The sequence below is a fragment of the Esox lucius genome, chromosome 14 (genome assembly GCF_011004845.1).
Source record: "Esox lucius isolate fEsoLuc1 chromosome 14, fEsoLuc1.pri, whole genome shotgun sequence".
NCBI classification, from domain to species: domain Eukaryota; kingdom Metazoa; phylum Chordata; class Actinopteri; order Esociformes; family Esocidae; genus Esox; species Esox lucius.
This window is the reverse complement of record NC_047582.1, coordinates 4,536,345-4,559,580: the sequence shown is the minus strand read 5'-3', so window position 1 is coordinate 4,559,580 and position 23,236 is coordinate 4,536,345. Positions and strand designations below refer to the sequence as shown.

Sequence of the window (23,236 nt, the reverse complement as noted above, 5' to 3'; positions counted from 1 at the left end):
TAACATGGACAAAATGGATGCAATTTTCCTTAACATCTCCCTGCTGTTGTTAAAGTGGCCTGGACTTGACTATTACTGTTAGTTATTTAATGAAAAGGCTTGCGTGGCCACGTTGCCCAAATATTGAACGTTTTGGATAGCCAACCCTACAAATAAGTGTTATGCCCATATAATTGATATGTGCATATTAATAACCAAAATTGCATTCAGAAAATGTATTGACCAAGGTATTTAGTGTTCATATTAAACAATGAATTAATTGCTAAAATCCTCACTGGAATTAAGAGGCAATGAAATGGATCGTACTGCTGAGTTTGCTCATCCGATGCAGAACCCATAAGGATATTGTGCAGCTGCCTCCGTGGCAATGATTGGAACATGCCTGGACCTTTATAGACTGCTACTTCTCTACAGTCCAAAAAGGTTGATTTTCCACTTTAACAAAAAAAAAGGCAAAGCATAGGAATATTGCGAACTCTGTGTGTTGCAAATCTGACTGTATTGTAAGGAAAACAAAATGGGTCACGTTAGTATCTCATTAGCAAAGCTGTGGGATGCTGGGGTGCTTCGCACCAATATATTTGCACTACCGATTTGCTTCCTTCACGAGTCACACTGATGGAACAGGTACGATGCCGTGGTGTGCAGTTGAGACATTGTTCAGCAAAAAGTTTGAAAACCACTACATCAAATAATTTGAAACATACAATTCTAAGCATAACACTACTGATTACTTTGATTGACTCTACTTCTAATTCTACCTTCACCATATTTAAAGTCACAAATTGGTCACTTATACAAATTTTTTAAAATGTACTGCACCCAAATACTGAAATTAATTTACAACTGGTCTTATTTTACTACTGCGTTCTAGTTACCAATTGAATCAGGGTCAAAAACTGCTTCCATGACTTCAGTGTTTCTCCTGGCCCCTTAAAAGGGTCTCTTTCAAATTATATTTTTGTCTCTAGGTTTACATGTGTGTTCTGGCTCAAGCCAAGCACCTAAGACCAGGTAATTTAGATTATACACTGCTCAAAATAATTAAGGGAACATGTTTCCATCACAGTATAACACCAAGTCAATTATACATCTCAATCTGTCCAGTTAGGAAGCATTAGCGATTGTGAATCAGTGTCACCTGTTATGGTGCAAATGAAAGTGACTACAGGTGCACTGGTGAGGCAACTGCAAGACAACCCCAAAAAAGTGAATGGTTTTGCAGGTGGTAGCCACAGACAATTGCGTTCTCCTTATCCTTCCTGACTGATTTTTCTCTAATTTTGTGTTTTGCTAGTGTCCTTGTCATTACTCGTGGTAACTACAGCCCATTCAGGTTGCACAGGCAGTCCAGCTTCTCCAGGATGGCACATCCATTTGTGCCATTGCAAGAAAGTTTGCTGTGTCTACTGGGTCATGTGCTGACAACTCAGCACCATGTTGGTCAATTGGCATTCACCAGAGAACACCAGAATTGACAGGTCTGCCATTGGCGCCCCATTCTGTTCACAGATGAGAGCATGTTCACACTGAGCATGTGACAGACGTGAAAGAGTCTGGAGACGCTGTGATGAATGTTATGCTGCCTGCAACATCACCAGCATGACTGGATTGGTGGTGGGTCAGTGATGGTCTGGGGAGGCATATACTTGGCGGGTCACACAGACCTCCACGTCCTAGCCAACAATACCCTGACCTCTTTTAGATACAGGGATAAAATCCTCAGACCCATCGTCAGAACTTACGCTGGTGAAGTGGGTCCTGGGTTCCTCCTGGTACAGGACAATGCCCGGCCTCATGTGACCAGTGTGTGTAGGCAGTTCCTGGATGATGAAGGCATTGATGCCATTGACTGGCCCTCACATTCCCCAGACCTGAATCCAATTGAGAACCTCTGGGAGGTTATGTATTGGTTCATCAGACACCGCCAAGTAGCACCACAGACTGTCCAGGAGCTCACTGATGCCCTGATCCTGGTCTGGGAGGAAATCCTCCAGGACACCATCCGCCGTCTCATCAGGAGCATGCCCAGATCTTGTCAGGAGTGCATACAGGCACGTGGGGGCCATACACACACTACTGAATCACATTATGAGTTGCCTTGATGAAATTCACTCAAGTTGGAAGAGCCTGTGATTTCAGTTGTTCACTTTGATTTTCGGTGTGAGTTTGAATCCAGCCCTCAATCGGTTGGTATTTTTGGTTTCTATTGACCTTTGTTACGTAATTTTGTTCTCAACAAATTTTGATGTGTGATTTAAGTGTTCCCTGTATTTGTGCTCTATAAATCGTTTTTGAGGTGCTTAGATCCAGACGCCCTACGCGTTACTTCCAGACATTACCGGAGTATGCATCCAAATACAGCCTTCTGTCAATCTCTATGGGATTACCTGGGAAGTTCCTTTGGTTGGACGTTATTCAGATATGTTCCGCCCAACTGTCAGACGTCACGTTCACGCAAGTCTGTGGCGACGTGGAGATATGATAGAAGAGGACTAGTGAAGCTAATATTGCTTACTCAAATTCTTCGTTTTGGAAATTGTTCTTTGTAATTACCATCTAAAGCTTGTGTTCAACCTGCACAACACTAACTACCTGGGAAGAATACGTGGTAGGTTCGACAAGACATCTAACTATGTATGTACTAGCCTGTGCTACAGGGATAGTTCGCTAGGTAGGTTAGCACAGCATAATGAGTAGCTTGTTACTCAGTTAACAACATTAGCTAGTTAACCTGTGTATTATTTTACCAATATGTAATATACACCGGTTTATCTGACAACCGTTTAATTACCTTGAAAGAAGTCTGTCCGGACTCATTTACACTGCTGCATTTACAGTAGCCTGATGGTTTCCCTGTTTGAGCTTCAGTAGGGGTACAGAACATTTTTAAAGACTAGCTATGTAGCTAGTCTTCCTAAGGTGGGGGTGTGTAAGCAGAATATGTCATGAGCATGTCTTGTAACACTTTCTGTGTATTCTAAAATATAGCTTATTGTGTGGTGGGTGTCTGTATTATTTTGAATTGAACGTATGTACTAGCAAATTATTCAACTGTCATTCAGGGTGAAGGCAGGTTTGCGTCAGCTGTATTAAAAGCTAGCTATATTTAGGTTATGTTATGGCTGATTTGGCTAACGTAATATTACATGTCACAGTTTGCTGCAAGTTGGATACTCTCAGCATAAGGTCTTGCAAGTGTTGTTATTGGCAACACGCTTAAGGATTCAGTCTATTAGCTTCACCGTTGGCATAATTACTTTTTTGATATTACCAGCTGACTCATTAATTGGACTTACCTTTTTTATTTATTTTTTATTTTAGTGCATGTTCAAAATGTCTGATTTAAAGTGCCTTCTTTTTCAGACACAACATTTTTTAACATACATGTGGCACTATGGATTAAGGTACACATGACATGGGTGTGATCAAATTATTGTGTACTAAAGGTGTGTGACTACGCAAAGCAAAGACTAGAGCAAACTGATGCTGTTATTTGCTATAGAATAGAACATGCCATGTTACCATTATAATTAATGCTCAATGCCATGGAATTAATTTATTTCAGTTTTCCCTTATATGGCAAAATCTGCCTTAGCCGTACAGGGTGTCACATTGAGGGACAGCCCGAGTACAGATTTTTGACACCTTGCAGCCTATCAAGTCAAATAACTGAGATCCCTCACCTACCCTGCATGTTTAGCACAATTGTACAGTCATTATTTATTAACTCATTCATTTACTGCTGCAGAGTAGGTATCCTTGTACTGCCAAGTGGGTTGTATTTCCAAATTGAAGACTCAGACATTTTAATTAATGTATGCAATGACAATGCAACCACTAGTTTCTGAGCGAGGCAGTAACCCTAATCGCTCATTGATTATTGTAACAACTTGCGTGGGGAAATAAGTTAATTAAGGCTAACCCCTTTTTTGAGTATGCTCCCAGACAGATGTGTCCTGAGCCAGAATTGTGACAATATATATTGCATGACAAAACAATTAATTAAATAATATATAGAACATATCAGAGGTTGTAGACATTGTGCAATTTAATTTACACCAAACAAGCGACAGGTACATTAAAGAGGGATGTGGGTCCATGCTGACCCAATGGCCCAGACATTAGCCGCAGATTATTGCAATACATTCATGTTCCAAACAGAACATTCCATCTTATCCCAAAGATGCTCTCCTTGGTTGAGTTCTGGAAACTGTGCAAGCCACTAAAATATGCTGGGCCAGTATTAGTTGGTTTTTCAACCCCTTTGAGCTTAAGCTAGTTACTGTAAGAAAAGTGACTTTACAAAAGTGAACCTTAAAAGGTAAACATATTTGTGTCAATATGCAGGCCACTGTTGATAGTATGCAATAAAGACAATTTCGAAAGCATTCATTTAGTCTAAACTTGTGGAAATATACAATAAATATTTGTTTTTTATTAAGTGTGAGTTGCTCTGCTCTGATGCGATGGTCAACTGCATGCTATGGAAAATGCGCTAAGCGTGGTAAAAAGACACACAGAAAGGGAACCAGGCAAGCATAGTTCAGCTGGCCCGCAATTAAACGTGATAGCTGGTGTTGCCCTCATTGGATTCGATCCCAGGTCTCCCACGTGATTAGCCAGTGATAGGCTTACTAGTGGCTACAAGGGATGCAGAATTCCGGTATGTACTGAAACTTTTAAGTCACGTTCAGGATGATTTGGGGAAAATGGTGGGGGGGGGGGGGGGGGGGGGGAGCAAGACGACATATATTTTCATTTATTTCTAAGTTATAAACTTTGCCCATTGACACTGTATTTAAAGCATGCAGTATGTTGGATTTTTTTCATTAAAAAAAAAAACAATTACAGCATTTTGCAATTACTTACCGGTCAGAAAGCGGTTCCGCACCAATGCCCGATAGAGAATGACGTTCCGAATAATAATATGAAAAATATAATTACCTGTTCCAAAAAGAGCAAACTCCGAGTTTGACATTATTCTTAGTCTTGCTAAGGTTAGCTTTGGGTTCATGATAAGCTAATAGTTTTACCCCCCCATTGTTTTGAAATTGTACTGAACATGACTTAAAAGTTTCGGTACGTACCGAACCGTACTGTTACACCCCTAGTGTCTGCTAACTTCCTACTTGGAAAAGTCATAAGATTTGTGCAATTGCTAGCGAGACTGAAGATTAATTTTACACTGCCCAAGCTAATGAAAGAAAAACGTCACACAAAGTTTTTCTTTCATTTGTGAATGACACTGATACAATAACTATCAATATAGGTGACGATAATTGACTTTTTCTTCAAATGAAAAGACGAGAGAATCGTCGAAACCCCTACTCTTGTACTCCCCAAGGGGTTTTGATCTAGCCTGTATTACCCCAACAAGTATGCACGGAGGCGTACTTCGAATATCCACCATAAATAGTCACAGTATAACCGTTTTAGTTTTAGTTTAGGCTTATTATTTTGTAGCTACTGAAGGTTGTAGCCCACAATGTTTTTCTATCACCAGCAAATCCTAATGCATAGTTTGATTTGACTGTGACAAGACCTATTGTTTGCAGGTCCGCGTCTACCACTATGCTATTAAAGAAGGGGTAGTCACTTGCTCAGTCAGTCACTTGCTCAGTCAGTCACTCGGTCTTCTTGGCCGGCTCCGCTTACACCATCCGGCAAATATTGTATTTCATAAAAATCTTCAGTTTGAAGCGCCTCACGACAAGCAGTGGCATATCGCCTCTCTAATTTCAATAAGTGGGAAACATGTACTCTTGTGCGGTATGGATTAGGTTTTATCCAGCTTCTGATGATGGAGTGCTGCAGGGCCCCTGGCAGGTTATCCCATCTCTGCAGAGAAACTCTGAAGCTCTGTTAGTGGCCATTGGGTTCTTGGCCTCACAGTCAGCTCTAGGAAGAGTTGGTGTTTCCAAACTTCTTCCATTTCACAATGACTTAGCCCACTCTACTCCTGGGAACTTTCAATGCTTAAATTTTTTTTTTGCAACCTTCCGCAGATTTATGGCTCAACCCAATTCTATCTTGGATGTCTACGGATCTTGGACTAGAGCGCATAGTTTTTGCTCAAGCGACTTGCATTGTGAAGTGTGGGACCTCATATAGACAGTTGGGATGCAATGGTACACATTGTTATCGAACCGTTTGGTACGCCCCCTCTGGTTTTAATACGCACACGTGAACCCCGGCGTTACGATACACCAGCCATTTTTCTATAATTTCAAAAACATGCGCTGCAGACTACACGCACATTGTGGATTCAAATTCAGATCCACAGAACCAGACGTGTAGCTTGTGAACCGGTAAGGCAGGTAATTGCTTGGGGCCCCAGGCCATTAAGGGGCTCCTGAGGTCTGACAAACTCTATTGCAATTTCTCAATGTAGCAATTGCAGTGATCGTGACCCCCTCTATTTCGAGCACTGTGACGTCGCCCGGTATGGCGCAGCCGGGGCCCCACCCTGGAGCCAGGCCCGGGGTTGGGGCTCGTATGCGAGCGCCTGGTGGCCGGGCCTTTCCCCATGGGGCCGGCCGGGCTCAGCCCGAAGGAGCGACATGGGGCAGCCTTCCCGTGGGCTCACCACCCACAGGGGGGACCATAAGGGGTCGGTGCGGAGAGGATCGGGCAGCAGTCAAAGGCGGGGGCTTCGACAACCCGATCCCTGGACACAGAAACTAGCTCTAGGGACGTGGAACGTCACCTCGCTGGCGGGGAAGGAGCCTGAGATCGTGCGTGAGATTGAGAGGTTCCGACTACAGATAGTCGGGATCACCTCTACGCACGGCTTGGGCTCTGGAACCACACTCCTTGAGAGAAGATGGACTCTTCACCACTCTGGAGTTGCCCATGGTGAGAGGCGGCGGGCTGGTGTGGGTTTGCTTATAGCTCCCCAGCTCTGCCGCCATGTGTTGGAGATTACCCCGGTGAATGAGAGGGTCGTTTCCCTGCGCCTACGGGTCGGGGATAGGTCTCTCACTGTTGTTTGTGCCTATGGGCCGAACGGCAGTGCAGAGTACCCAACCTTCTTGGAGTCTCTGGGAGGGGTTCTGGAAAGTGCTCAGACTGGGGACTCCATCGTTCTACTGGGGGACTTCAACGCCCACGTGGGCAATGACAGTGACACCTGGAGGGGCGTGATTGGGAGGAATTGCCCCCCTGATCTGATCCCGAGAGGTGTTCAGTTATTGGACTTCTGTGCTAGTCACAGTTTGTCCCTAACGAACACCATTTTCAAACATAAGGGTGTCCATCAGTGCACGTGGCACCAGGACACCCTAGGCCATAGGTCGATGATCGACTTTGTTGTCGTTTCATTTGACCTGCGGCCGTATGTCTTGGACACTCGGGTGAAGAGAGGGGCGGAGTTGTCAACTGATCACCACCTGGTGGTGAGTTGGATCCGATGGCGGGGGAGGAAGCTGGACAGACTCGGCAGACCCAAGCGTATTGTAAGGGTCTGCTGGGAACGTCTTGCCGAGTCTCCTGTCAGAGAGATCTTTAACTCCCGCCTCCGGCAGAGCTTCGACTGGATCCTGAGGGAGGCTGGAGATATTGAGTCCGAGTGGACCATGTTCTCCACCGCCATTGTCGAAGCGGCCGCTCGGAGCTGTGGCCGTAAGGTCTCCGGTGCCTGCGAAGGCGGCAATCCCCGAACCCGGTTGTGGACACCGGAAGTAAGGGGTGCCGTCAAGCTGAAGGAGGAGTCCTATCAGGCCTGGTTGGCTTGTGGGACTCCTGAGGCAGCTGACGGGTACCGGCAGGCCAAGTGGTTGTGGAGGCAAAGACTCGGGCCTGGGAGGAGTTCGGTGAGGCCATGAAGAAGGACTATCGGCTGGCCTCGAAGAAATTCTGGCAAACCGTCCGGTGCCTCAGGAGAGGGTAACAGTGCCCTACCAACGCTGTTTACAGTAGAGGTGGGCAGCTGTTGACCTCAACTGGGGATGTCGTCGGGCGGTGGAAGGAGTCTCCTCAAGCCTGCCGTCACGTCTTCCATTGAGGAAGCAGAGGATGAGGGCTCCAAGGTGGACTCGTCCATCTCCCGGGCTGAAGTCACAAAGGTAGTCAAGAAACTCCTCGGTGGCAAGGCACCGGGGGTGGATGAGATCCGCCCTGAGTACCTCAAGTCTCTGGATGTTGTGGGGCTGTTTTGGTTGACACGCCTGTGCAACATCGCGTGGCGGTCGGGGACAGTGCCTCTGGGATGGCAGACCAGGGTGGTGGTCCCTCTTTTTAAGAAGGGGGACCAGAGGGTGTGTTCCAACTACAGGGGGATCACACTTCTCAGCTTCCCCGGGAAAGTCTATGCCAGGGTACTGGAGAGGAGAATACGGCCGATAGTAGAACCTCGGATTCAGGAGGAACAGTGTGGTTTTCGTCCGGGCCGTGGAACACTGGGCCAGCTCTATACCCTCTACGGGGTGCTGGAGGGTTCATGGGAGTTTGCCCAACCAGTCCACATGTGTTTTGTGGATTTGGAGAAGGCATTCGACTGTGTCCCTCGCGGCACCATGTGGAGGGTGCTTCGGGAATATGGGGTCCTGGGTCCTTTGCTAAGGGCTGTCAGCTCCCTGTACGACCGAAGCAGGAGCTTGGTCCGCATTGCCGGCAGTAAGTCAGACTTGTTCCCAGTGCATGTTGGACTCCGGCAGGGCTGCCCTTTGTTGCCGGTTCTGTTCATAATTTTTATGGTCAGAATTTCTAGGCGCAGCCAGGGGCCGCAGGGTGTCAGGTTTGGGGACCACACAATTTCGTCTCTGCTCTTTGCGGATGATGTTGTCGTGTTGGCCCCTTCTAACCAGGACCTTCAGCATGCACTGGGACGGTTTGCAGCCGAGTGTGAAGCGGTGGGGATGAGAATCAGTACCTCCAAATCCGAGGCCATGGTCCTCAGTCGGAAAAGGGTGGCTTGCCCACTTCAGGTTGGTGAAGAGTGCCTGCCTCAAGTGGAGGAGTTTAAGAATCTAAGGGTCTTGTTCACGAGTGAGGGAATGATGGAATGGGAGATTGACAGATGGATCAGTTCAGCTTCTGCAGTAATGCGGTCGATGTATTGGTCTGTTGTGGTGAAGAAAGAGCTGAGCCGCAAGGCGAAGCTCTCGATTTACCGGTCAATCTACGTTCCTACTCTCACCTATGGTCATGAGCTTTGGGTCATGACCGAAAGGACAAGATCCCGGATACAGGCGGCCAAAATGAGCTTTCTCCGCAGGGTGGCTGGGCGATCCCTTAGGGTGAGAAGCTCGGTCACCCGGGAGGAGCTCAAAGTAGAGCTGCTGCTCCTCCACATCGAGAGGGGTCAGCTGAGGTGGCTTGGGCATCTGTTTCGGATGCCTCCGGAACGCCTTCCTGGGAAGATGTTCCGGGCCCGTCCCACCGGGAGGAGACCCTGGGGAAGACCTAGGACACGCTGGAGGGACTATGTCACCCGGCTGGCCTGGGAACGCCTCGGTGTCCCCCCGGAAGAGCTGGAGGAAGTGTCTGGGGAGAGGGAAGTCTGGGCATCTCTGCCCCTGCGACCCAGCCCCGGATAAGCTGAAGATGTATGTATGTGACCCCCTCTCCCTTAAACATCCAATCTCAGTAGGTTAACTCCCTAAAATCGCCCCATGAAGATAGTGGAAACTAAAAACAAATATTCTCTCAGCTCCAGTGTGCACTAGTGAGATAGAAGAGTCACTGCCGTCTTTCAAATGCCCTGTGTGGAAACATTTTGGATTCCACGGTCACTAAGATGACGAGAGTAAGAAGTCTGTTAACATAGTAGTCTGCAAGCATTGCTTTGCCACTGTCCGGTAATCGAGTGGAAACACTTGAATTTGAATTCATTGCAAAGATATCCCCTTGAGATGTAACATCTAATTTTTGGGTCCTATAGATGCAGACAAAATAAAACATACTGACAAATGCATCATTGCATAACAAACATACACAGATACAAAAAGCTTGCTTACGCTCTCCCACTTCTAACATGATGATGTCATTCATATAGAAATTGTACCGGTACCCACAAACTGGCCCATTGTACCGTTGCATCCCTAATAGGTAGGTGTGTGCCTGTCTATAGAAGTTCCCGCAGTTCATCTCATATCAGTTGAATATGACCAAGTTGTACTCCTAGTACACAGGGTGCATCTAAGTTGATTTTGGAGTGTCATGGTAAAAGGTCTGAATATGCAGTTTTTCATTTTCTATACATTGGCACGCATTTCTAAAATCTGCCTCTGGGTAAGAGTACCTGCTAAATGACCTGAATGTAAATGTAATGAATGAACGTTTTTTTTGTTTTTGTTTCCCAGTATCGTGCCTGGTGTGGCATTGGGAGATGAGGCAGTGAGACAAATTCCCGGACCCAGTACCCAGGAGATGGGCGCTAACACCAGCCAGGTCAGTGACCTGTCAGAGAACCAGAGCCTCCACACCCTGATCGGCACAGAGTCCATCTCAGAGAATGACCCCTTCTGGAACCAGCTCATCTCCTTCACCTTTATCAGCCCTACCAACAGGTCAGAATCTACCTGAACATGATCTGAATGATCAACAAGGTGAAGGGAAACCAATATCCTCTTCTGAATCATTCAATAATGTCTACATGTGACTAGTACTATCAGATTTGTTTATTTAAATCAAATTGAAAGTTCATGTTGGAACACACGTTGTTGTTACATAGAATTCCACGTTTCGCTATGAACAGGCAAAGGTTTAAGTAGATCCAGGACACGCTTTGTTGGTTACCATCCATTTGGTCCTCACCAACCTCTACCAATTACCCAGTTCCCTGTAAAAAATACAATTTCATAACTGTTATTTGGCCCATCCCTTACCAGTCTGTTTTAATATGAGAATGAGCTAGGGCAAGGTAGGGCAGGTCAGAAGCTAGTCGACTTCATCTGTCATCATTAACAAAGGTGCCGCTGGCCTGCATCCCGAATGCCATCCGGCACTCCTTTGAGCCAGAACCCTATTCGGCTCCTGTCAAAAGTAGTGCACTAGATACGGAACTAGGGTGCCATTCAGGGCATATCCCTGGCTGCAAACAGTTGTCAAAGGTAACAGGATGTCCTGGAAGCCTGAGATACCTGACTTTCGACATTTGCTAAGCAATTGAGTTAGTCTTCCAACGGCTTCACTGTTAATGTTTACTCAACTCAGGTGACTTGGGGTAATGACATAACCGCCTTTATGACCAGATCAGATGTTACTGGAAAAGTTTACAAAGGAGCTTGTTTTCTGGAATTTTGTCTGTGCAATTAATTATTACTTGAAAAACACTCACCTCCAAAATGATTGAAACCTTTAATGAACTTGAGCAAATTTAGAGCTGCTAATGAGCTACTTTGTAGAGTAATTTTCCAGCATATGCTTCATTAATTCTTAATTTGTCGAAATCATTGGCACCTTTTGGTTTTCAGTGCATTTTGAGGCTTTGCCTGCAGTGATAACAAATTGAGCCTATTATTAGAGAAATCACTGGACATTTTCGTAGGCTATTCTTCCATACGTTATTTTCCAGATCCTTGAGGGTCTTCTTGTATGTGCATATGGATGTCCCTCTTCCTTTCAAACCACAGGTTTTAAAGTCCAGAGTGTAAGGTGATTATTGAACAGTATATACACTGCTCAAAAAATCACACATCAAGTCTTGATGAAGGAAATATATGAAAGATAAACAAGGCAACAATGCCTTTGTCATCTAGGAACTGCCTACACACTCTGGCCACATGAGGCCGGGCACCAGGAGGATCCCAGGGCCCACTGCACCAGCGTTAAGGTCTACCGATGGGTCTGAGTATTTCATCTCTGTACCTAACAGCAGTCAAGGTACTGTTGGCTAGCATGTGAAGGTCTGTGCTACCCTTCACGGATATGCCTCCCCAGACCATCACTGACCCACCACCAAACCGGTCATGCTGGACGATGTTGCAGGCAGCATAACGTTTACCACGGCGTCTCCAGACCCTGTTAGATTTGTCACATGCTCAATGTGAACCTGTTCTAATCTGTGAAGAGAACAGGAAGCCAATGGGAGACATGCCAATTCTGTTGTTCTCTGGTGAATGCCAATCGAGCTGCACGGTTCTGGGCTGTGAGCACAGATCCCGCTAGCGGACGTCAGGCCCTCATGCCAACATCATGGAATCTGTTGCTGACATTTTGGACAGAAACATGAAGTCCTGTAGCCCCCAATTTTGTTGGGCTCTGGTAGTGCTCCCCCATTCCTCCTCGCACAAAGGAGCAGATACCGGTCCTGTTGCTGGATTGATGACTGCCTGTGCAACCTGAATGGGCTGCAGGTACTGTCTCATGCTACCAGTAGTGACAAGGACACTTCCAAAACGGGAAGAATCATTCAGGAAGTATAAGGAGAGAGAAATTGTCTGTGGCCACCCTCGGCAAAACCATTCCCTTTTTGGGTGTTGTCTTACTGTTGTCTCTCCAGTGCTCCTGTTGTTACTTTCATTTGCACCAAAACAGGAGACATTGATTCACAATCGCTTTTGCTTCCTAACTGGACAAATTGATATCCCTGAAGTTTTATTGACTTTGTGTTATATTGTGACGTGTTTTCTTATTTATTTAACACAGCTCAAAAGAATTATGGTTCTCAAACAAATATTTATTAATCAAATGGTTTGCCAACGGTAGTCCCTTGGATTCTTCTTTACCTCCCAAACAAGGGGCCAATGTGAACTTGGGAACTCTACAAGGAAGCTTTTCCACTACTCTACCGGTATTGAAATTGAAATTTGAAATTGTTTGCAATTCTTGAAGGTCAACCTTTATTCAGTGTTTCCCCTACTTTTTTCCTTATCAGTTGGGGGGTGCATTGGGGGTCAAAGAGGGGGTAGAAAATATAGTTTTGCTGGATGTAGCACACAGCGCCCCATGATTTCACATTGTTTGTAATTTAACAAACTTGAGTTTCGTACAATACATTCACTGCGGCACTGCATATTTTTTCTGCAAGTATCCTCTGTACATTACAGTGGGGGATGGAAAATATAGTGTGGTTGGAATTAGAACACAATCCCTCTCCAAAGCTAATGAGGACAAGCAAATTTAGAATAATGACATTAAAATAAGATTATTATGTTCTCTAAATAAATTAATCTCTAACCATTTAACTGTGTGCTCCACCTTATAATACTATTTAACCTATGTAAAGTATTATTTAAATAGTCGTTTTGTTTATATTTTTCCCCACAGTTTACCTTTAAAATTCACACAATGCACACTATATAGACACACTACCTTTTAGTGGTGGTGGGCCGCTCTTATTACAATAAGAGGGAAACACTGAATATTTGTTTCTTTCATTGGTGAGTTATTTGCCTTTCCCTATAGTGATAGATGACATATTTATTTTTCTTGTGAAACAAGGTGTCACCAAACTAAGAACTTAAATGCTACTTTAAGGTGATCAGAATCCTTAAAGTCTCCGATTCATTTTGTAAAATATCTGTTGCATTGGTAAAAATATCAAACCCAATCATTTGCCTATTTTCTAGTAGTAGTGCTGGCTAGTAAGCCCGTGCAGATGTATATTAATGCACTATTCTATCTTCTATTTAGTTTCTATAAGCATGTATTTTTGTTTTTTCACGACCAACCCTCTCCAAACTAACTACCTGCCTTCACAGTAGAGGGCACACCAAGCTGATTCCTCACTTCAGTTAACCATATAGAGGACATTCTGTGGGAGTGTCTCCTTCCTAGTCTGAACTCTTACGCTACATGGGTGGCTCCCAGGGTTTCAAAGCCCTAGTAAAAGGCAATCCGATCTAAAGATCTTGTGGCTGCTGTGGTAATTGAATTGACCAATGTCTTTACTTGCCTTTTTCTTTCTCTGCCTGCCTCTCTTTCTCTCTGCCTGTCTGTCTGTCTCTCCTGCAGTGGGGACTCCAAGCTGTTGGAAGAGGCTGTCATTCCCCTGGCCAAGATCCTGAGTATGTCTCATGTTTGTTAATTTGCATCTTTCCCCTGACTGTTAACCTTTTCTACTTATTTTGAGTTTGTTTACCCTGCCAGCTGCCACGGCTTGGCAGCTACACCAAAACAAGGCTTTAGATCTGCTCAGTTTAAATGACAAACCTCCTGCGAGTGCTATATTTAAGCTTATATTTACCTTCCATCGTGTGCCAGAAATACCTTTTGTAATCATGCAGTTAAATGGTAATCATGACTAGTTATTGTCTATTTCTGATTTGAAGAAGAGGATATACAGTGCAGTCCCGTAAGTATTTGGACAGTGACACACAGTTTGGTGTTTTTGCTCTACTCCAGTGCCTTTAAATCAGACTATGATGAAGATCTTGAATTGCAGACTTTCGGTGTCAGCTTTAATTTCGGGGTATTTGTGTCCATAAACCGTGAACTGTCTAGGAATTACAGCCCATTTACTACATAATCCCCCCATTTTAGAGGACTGAAAGTAATTGGACAATTTAATGCTCAGTTGTTTCTTGGCCTGGTGAATAATTGAATAGTTATTTCATGCACAAGAGACCTAACAAAAGGTCTAGAGAGAATTCTAGTTGTGGTATTTGCATTTGGACTCCTTTGCTGTTGTCTCTCAACATGAGGAACAAAGAAGCTTCAGTGCCAGTAAAGCAGGCCTTCATTAGGGTGAAAGATTAAAATCAGTCAATCTGAACTATTAAGTACATTAAGGAACAAGAATGCATTGGTGATCTCAACAAGCTAACAACCTGGAAGACCAGTGTAGTGGATGACTGAGGAATACTTTCACTTTCAGTGAACCTTTCAACTGTCAAACAGAACAAGAACATTCCAGTATGTTTGCATAAATGTGTCAAGTAGTACTATACACAGAAGACTGCTTCAGCATAACCTCCATAGATTTACCACAAGTTGCAAATCAATGCTTTGCCTCAAGACCACAACGGGCAGGTTATAGTTTAAAAAGTGCATAACATCTGTAACGTTCTGGAATAAAGTCTTATGGACAGATGAGACAATGATTAATCTATCAGAGTGGTGGTAAAGAGGAAAATGTGGAGAAAAATGTAACCGCTCATGATCCAAACCCTGCTATCTCATCTGTGAAACATTTAAAGAACTTTGTCCTGGATAAAATGTCATAAGGTGTACCATTTAGTTTTTAAGTGTAATAAAAACAAACAATATTTAGGAACATGTCAACTCCTTTCTAATTAAAAAACAAAACCTCATTACTATCATAAAAATACATTTTTGGAACGTTCATTCTAATTGCATTTTTTGCTGGACCGTGTAAGTGGAGCCGGTGAAGAAGAGCGAATGTCTCTTAATGAGTGACTGACTGGCTGCCTGACTACCCCTTGTTAAATAACATTGTGGTTAGAGACGTGTACCTGCAACCAATAGGTCCTGCGTTCGAATCTCGTCATAGTCAAAACACATTATGCGTTAGGATTTGTTCCGATTAGGCAAAAACGTCACTGGCTACAACCTTCAGTAGCTGCGTTATAGTAAGCCTAAAATAAAACGGTTCATGGTTATATTGCAACTATTTCTGGTGAATTTACGAAGTATGCATACCAGCATGCTTTTTGGGTCAGGATTGACAAAAACGTCTAATGTCGAGATGCCATACCGACACTGGGCAACCGTATTACACTGGTGTAGTGGTTAAAGACACAGCCACTCATGTGGGGGACTCTGGTTCAAATCCAGTGAGTGCAATGACATTTATCACTTGTAATTGCAGGCCGGCTGAACTAGGCTTGCCTGGTTCCTTTTCTGGTTAAGTTTTCCCAATGTGGGCTTCTACCTTCAGCAAGCGCAGTTAATACAGTCTTTTAAAATGCTTCCTTAGTATTTTCCAAAACATAACAGGCATCTATTAGTATGTCAATGTTTCATCTTTATTATGCTACAGTTATTGTTCTAAATTTAAATTCTGTAGTTACATGCCCATTATGTTTCTGTCATTTTGGGAAAACAACGCATTGTTATTATTAATACATTAAATACAATTAAATCCTTTGACAGCATAGCACTGTTTAAAAACGGCAATTTCATGCTCTAAATAAAGCATTAGGCCAACTCACCAGAATGTCTAATGTAATGTATATTATAATGGGCCTAATTAAATGGATGTTATTAATCAGCATGCAAGGTAGGCCTAATACTTTGATCAAGTTTGTTTTTATTCTGTGAATAAAAGAGGTCTAATTGTGCATTGCATAACTTAAAGCATTGTTTTGCAACCAAAAGAAACTCGCAACCTTTCCGTGGACCATGTTGCTGTTATGGTAACACCACCAACACTGCAGAGAGCAAAATATAGTGTGAGAGGGAACCTTGCCTTGTGTAAGTGAAGAGGGACTGTCGGGAAAGAGATTTCCCGAATTTCATTATTCTTTTTTTAAACAGTTCGCTATGTCGTATACTGCATTACTAGTTTTACTATAACGTGTTTATCTGTGATTTATGATAATGTATAGAGCTCTGGTTAAAATGATAATGAAAATGTTATTATTTTATTTGGGCTACACCAACACACATGGGTCACAGTGTGCTCTGTCACTGGAAACAAACACAACCTGGAAATGTCTGCCGTACTGACCTGGCACAGGGCCTCTCCAGGGAATATACTTAGCATCTGGTGATGTCTGTGGGTTGTCAAATGAAACCAAGTCAACAAATGCAAGGATTTTCCACCAAGTACTAATTATGACAACTTTATTTAAGATTGGTAATTTGTCCAGTTACTGTGGTTACCCCCAAATTGGGGTCTTCGTAGGAAAAGGGCTCCTACACGGTTCACGGTTTATGGATTTAAATATCCTCAAATTAAAGCTGACCATATACACTTTAACCTTTTAGTCACTGTGTCATTTCCAATCCTATGTGCTGGAGTACAAAGCCAAAATAACCTTCTTGTGTCCTTTTCCAAGTACTGTAGATGTGCTATGTGTCAGCATCACCAAGCAGTTCTTTTAAATGCTAGGTGCTCTATTTTCCTCTACAGTTGAGAACAATCCCAGAACAGGGAATTTTGGGGCCCTGGTGAGAATTTTCCTGGGAAGAACCAAAGAGTTGAAAATCTCCACTGAATGCCAGGAGTAAGTACAGTGTGTCAAGCCAAATAAACAACTGATGTTCCAAGAACAATTTATGGAATAATGTGATCTGAAATGAACAGTTCAATAATTAGTACACCTACAAAGGTTTTCTGCAACAACCTTATTATTTTTGTCAGAATGTCTGGTCACAATGTTTTTTTCAGATAAAACAAATTGCATAAAAATAAATGTGGCAAACCCCTCTTCAGTTCACCCTACTTTGAATAACACTCTCATGTCAGTGCCTGGGTTGCTGTGGTGAACCTATAACCATCAACATTTCCCATGGGAATCCAGATGTCGGCATAACGTGGGGACTGTGACATGGACATCTCAATAATAAATACGCCCTGTGTTGTTCCTCTGAGGTAGTAAAGATGTAACCAATCCATTTCCATTTTTCTTTTCCCTTGGGAATCCCCCCAGAATTATAGTTTGGGCTTTTCGCGTGAGATAGCCAAATCCAACCTCACTCTGATTGTGAAATCAAACTAATTTATGCTGTAATCCAGATGATCCGAGAAGGGTTTTAATTTGTAAAACCGGAGGGTGGAGTCAGTCCGTTGTCCCTTACTTTTCCTCCCTTTCAATATGGTTTTCCACTTCTCCCCACTTATGTATAATTGTTGGTGTATCTGCATTGTGCCTGGGTTCATTGAGCTCTGCATGAAGGCGTTTTGGTTCCCCCCGGTCATGAACCCTGTGGGATTCTGTCACAAGATGTTGTCAGGTCATAAAGTGCTAATTACACCCGTGGGAGAGGCCTCTGCTTGTCACTGTTTGGGGATGAGCAGCATCTAGTAAAACACTAGCGTTTCTCACAAACCAGCCGCCAGCCTTCCAGCAAGAATCACTGCGACCAATGCCTCAGTAATAAGTGGGCGTAGGGGCAGCTCAAAGTACACCAACTACATTGGAAGGAGCATATGTGCGTGGTGGTAGAAAGGTTGCTCGTTTGGCGAAACTCTGTGGGAGAAAGACATTAAATTGCATCCTAAATGGCAACATTTAGGTTTATTTTGTGTTTGTGTGAACTTTGAACCTACCAGTGTTCTCATAAAACAACATTGGGATCCTGTCACTCTGATGAGTGTTTCCTCACAGGGGTTTGCATACAACTTTGTATTTATTTTGGTCTTAAAATGAGCTTCAATGGTTTTGAATACAAGTGTTTAAAAGTAATGCAGTTGTATTGCATATATATTGACTTGTTTTTACGGGTATATTCCTCATGGTTAGTCCATGACCAAGATGGAACTATAGAATAGACTGAAAATGTATTTATTTTTGGTGTTGATTGGTGGGATTTTATGACTTGATGGTTGATGATTCTGACCAGAGGTTAGCATCACCCTTCCAATTCATTCTGAACAGTATGGCTGTTGTGTCTGTCACAGAGGCTGACCTTGTCCTGGAGCATTATTCAAGGCTGCTGCCCCTGATGGTCATCCATCTTCAACTGCTATCACATGTCTTATCTAGCTGGGAATTGCCAAGGATTTCACAATATATTATCATGATACTTTGGGGCCGAAACGACAACAACCCGGTTTCCAAAATAGTTGAGATGCTGCGTAAAATTTTAATAAAAACCAAATGCAATGATGTGCAAATCATTTAAAACTTATATTAAGTAGAAAATGGAACAAATACAACATAAATGTTGAAACTGAACCATTTTATTGTTTTTTGAAAAATCTATGCCCCCTTTGAATTTGATGCCAGCAACATGTTTCAAAACCGTTTCTGAATGATGTTTCTCAACATAAAATTGGAAAGAGTGGGGATCTCCTCATCTACGGTACATAATATCGTTAAAACATTCAGAGAATCCAGACAAATCGCTGTACACAAGGGACAAGGCCAAAAACCAAGCTTTGTTAAAAGAAGAGGTAATGCAACACAGTGGTAAACATGCCCCTCCCAACATTTTTGAAACGTGTTGCTGGCATCAAATTCAGAATGTATTTTTCCAAAAACAATAACATTTCTCAGTATCAATAGTATCGTTGTACTATTTACAATTAAATATAGGGATAAAAGATTTGCAAATCATTGCTTTCTGTTTTTATTTGCGTTTCATGGCCACAGGACAGACCGATACAGCTGTCTCTGTCTCTGAGTCTTTCTGTCTCTCTCTCTGGCAGGCAGTATACATGTTTCTGTTTCTGACTTTCTGCAGTCATGACTGAGTCCCCTAGCCACAAGTTACTATGACCTGCTTGTTTAACATGTCCACAGTTACCCTCGAACCATTAACCTAGTCTATGATAACAGATGGCGGTTTTCTGGAGTTCATGGCATACCCAACCTAATCAAGTAGATTTTATAATAGTGTTTCTCACTATGGGATGACATGCCTGATTTACTTTTGGTGTTTGATATGACATATTGTTTAGTTTTTTTTAGTGTTGGATTGCTATGCCAACACTACACCTTGATTTTTCTCTGTTAAAGAAACATTCTGTCCCTCTGCTAATTGCTGTCTTCTTCGTTAACCTTCTCCAGCCAGCTGTTCATCTGGCAGGCCCACAATGCCTTGTTCATGATCCGCTGCCTGCTCAAAGTTTTCATCCGGGAGATGACAGAGGAGGAGCTGCACTTGCAGTTTTCCTATCAGGAGAGGGCGCCAGGCACCTGCGGTGAGTTAATACCACTCCATTTCTCCATCCGTTTATTCTGCCCTTAACACACACACACACACACACCCCCCTCCACCACCCCCACATCCATTTCCAATACTGCAGCACCACCAGGACAGTGTCATTGCAGGAGATTAAAAGAGGGAATTCTTAGTGCTGGGAATTGGGAAGTGCTTCTCTTTACACTAAAACCCATGAGGTGGGGTAAAATGGAAAGTAATGTAAATTATTTTGAAATTATGCGATTCACTATGAAGCAAGTAATGAATGGCACAGAACACAGAGACTGACTTAAATAAATTGAAGGTGTCACAGAACACAGAGACTGACTTAAACAAACTGAAGGTGTCACAGAACACAGAGACTGACTTAAACAAACTGAAGGTGTCACAGAACACAGAGACTGACTTAAACAAACTGAAGGTGTCACAGAACACAGAGACTGACTTAAATAAACTGAAGGTGCCACAGAAGACAGAGACTGACTTAAACAAACTGAAGGTGCCACAGAACACAGAGACTGACTTAAACAAACTGAAGGTGTCACAGAACACAGAGACTGACTTAAACAAACTGAAGGTGTCACAGAACACAGAGACTGACTTAAACAAACTGAAGGTGTCACAGAACACAGAGACTGACATAAGCAAACGGAAGGTGCCACAGGCACCACTTTGTTGTATCTCTATGCCAGTATGAGCTCATGATGGGGAAATTATGCAGTTTGTTTTACTACTGGCCCGCCAATATTTTAAACAGTTCACACCCTAGCTGTCCAACATAGGGAACTTAAACTGATGTCCCTGTTTGACGGGCCATAATGTTTCGGTTTTTGGTCAATCCGAGGGAAGGGGCTAAACATGTCAATTGAGTGGGTTACTAGCGGGTTGCGTCATGTTTTGCAGCTGATTTTTGTTGTTGTTTTTTATTAAATGAAATGCACGCTTGATTGCAGAGGTGGATGTCTTTAAGGGACACACGGTTGTGTGAAGCAACGTATATGGCAGCCCTTCATCTGCTTGCCACTTCAGTCACTCCATTTCGTCTTCTGGTACTAGGTTCAACAATACCACTCAAAGCCAACTTCGATTATCTGCTTCCACGGGACCTGATGCATTCTACATGATTAGCACTGGAAATGTAAACTGTGGGCAGCAAATTAAGTTATAAACTGGCTTTACTAAATAAAATAAAAAACGGCAAAATAATTTGGATGACTTAACTCCTGGGGAGGTCCGGCAATCTCTTTCTCCACTACCAATGTACACTGCTGTTTCAACTCCGCTGGCCGTCATGTGGAGAAAACAGCATCACTTCATCAGAGTCCACATCTCCTCTGTTTTATTTTTATTTCTCCTAAAGGGACAGCCCATTATTTGACGACATTTGCCAAGCGTTGCAATAAAAAACCCTTTTCAAAAGTCTCGAACAGGTTCTTGTTATGCACTTGGCCTGGAATTGTTGGACCGCCACAAGTGGGAAGAGGAGATTGTTCGTGGTGAAGAGAAGCTGGGGCGAGAGAGTGAGACATTCATGGGAAGTCTGCAGAGGACGACTGGAAACGCGCTTAATTGGAAGCTGTTGGAGACAGGAGCAGGAGAGGGTGCCAACAGGCTGTCTACACCCTCCTCTGTGACTCTTTCTCTCCCTGAAGGGGGGAAGTGAGTGAGTGAGGGGGGCAGTGGAGACAGAGGGATATCAATGGGGTATTGCCAGGGGTTGTGAAAAGACCAAAAATGGACAGAGTGCCGAGACGTTTCAGTTTTAACCCATGTAAATGCATGTCGGCGGTTGATGGCGTGCCGCTATAATGGGCATGGTATAACGGACACAGGGAAGTGAACATGCCGAGTGAATGTGGAATGTGCATGACACTTTCAATTACATGGCGTGATGCTTTTGACCGTTCTGGGTTTAGATGGCTGCATCAGGCTAATTGCGAGGTCCGTTTGAAGTTCACTTTTCATCTATCGAAACGTGCACCCAGGAACTGTTATCAGCCATCACAGCAGGTGATTAAAGGATGTACAAGCAGTGTTTCATCTCGGTTGGCTTGGCCATTGAACATAAGGTGGCCTAGTGTATTTGGAGTATATTGAATAATTATGAAGGCCATATGTCCACTGGAGCCGTCTGACTGTGGTTCTCTTTGTACGGGCATCTGTTAGCCTGTCCATTCGGTCTCCGCTGTCCACAGTTCCCCATTGATCCCAAATAGACACAGGTGGTCTTTGTGCTGTGTCAAAGGGGTCGTTTTCACTACTGCCTGGTTTAATTGAAAGGTGGGTGAAAGCTAGGTAATTGGATAAATCTCTCCCTTTCTCTCTCTTTTTCTCTTTTCCGTCCCCTTTTGTGTGTTTTCTCTCGCTGTCTCTCTCTCATTGTCACTGTGTCGCTCTCCCTGTCTCTGTTTCTCGCTGTCTCGCTCTGTCTTTCTGTCTCTGCAGATGCAGGGAGTGAGGACCTGCTGGAGGAGCTGATGTGCAACCTTGTGCACCTGGTGGTGGAGGTGCCCCTTCTGTAAGTATTCAGGGACTAACCAAGAGTGGGGGCACAGAGAAGGGGAGGGATGAAGTGTACAGAGAGGGGTACACCTGGTAGGTGTAGCTGACCCCCACTGTGAGCAGAAGGGACTGAGTCTGGACTCCCTGTTGTGGTGCTGGGGGGGGGTGTTGTCCATTTCACTCTTTATATCTCGATCCTGTAAAATAAAATGCGCGTTGATAAAGGTACCATCTGTCGACATATCAGTAGTGGCTTCAGAGCCCAGACGGTGGTAAGGAGATCCTGTCATCTGCCACTCTCTGAAAGAGGGAGAGTGCTAAGTGACCGTGTTCATGAGCCCGACCGCACCCTGTCCTGTGGTGCCGACACCAAGGGCAACCTCTTATTTTGTCTCAGTTCACACAAATGTTTTTCCCCTCTCGTACTGTCTTCCTTTGTCTGTCTGTCTGGCCCCTTCTCTATCTATTTTTCTCCGTATTTCTGTCTCTCCCTGCCTCTCCCTGTATATCTCTCTCTCTCCCTGTTTCCCCCACTTGTGTGTGCCAGCCGGTCTCTCTATCTCTCCCTCTCTGTGCCTCTGGTTGCCTATCAGATAGAACCAAGGTATCTGGCAGAGGTTCTGAGAAGGGAGAGGGTCACTGGATCCCTGGCGCGGGGCGGGCCCCAACGGACCATCTGGTGGGCTGGACACCAACTCCTGCCGATTGAGGGCAAGGCAGTTGAAAGACACGAGGGGTCAAAGGGGCGAAGCAGGCGGTCGGGCTGTAAGAGGAGAAGGCACGGCCTCAGAAAGCCGTACTGGAGTCCTCTGTTTGGGCTTGGGCCATGGAGTCCATACCCCTAGGGCGAGGGCGCGGACGGTCAGAGTGCATCTTGGTGTGCGTCCCAAACGCCACTCTGTTCCCCATCTAGTACTCTTCTATTGACCAGAAGTAGGCCATTGAATAGGCTGCCATTGGGGACTAGGTCTCTGCTGCCCTCAGCTGATTAGGCACGTCTCTCTGGGCCGTTTTG

The 23,236-nt window shown here is 44.2% G+C and overlaps 1 protein-coding gene across 2 annotated transcripts in view; it reads left to right on the top strand.

Annotated features, from left to right (window-relative positions):
- The first annotated feature begins 2,442 nt into the window (after positions 1-2,442).
- Positions 2,443-23,236, top strand: part of dym (dymeclin) — a 121,565-nt gene continuing 100,771 nt past the window's right edge. Inside the window, exons 1-6 of one of the 2 annotated variants that reach the window (XM_010892799.4) lie at positions 2,443-2,611; positions 10,305-10,511; positions 13,900-13,952; positions 16,982-17,075; positions 19,584-19,717; positions 22,165-22,237. In XM_010892799.4, the coding sequence (XP_010891101.2) occupies positions 10,372-10,511; positions 13,900-13,952; positions 16,982-17,075; positions 19,584-19,717; positions 22,165-22,237 (494 nt within the window). In that variant the 5' untranslated portion in view covers positions 2,443-2,611; positions 10,305-10,371. Of the gene's footprint in view, positions 2,612-10,304; positions 10,512-13,899; positions 13,953-16,981; positions 17,076-19,583; positions 19,718-22,164; positions 22,238-23,236 lie in introns of those variants that run through there. The other variant, XM_020053452.3, reaches the window with a different exon arrangement.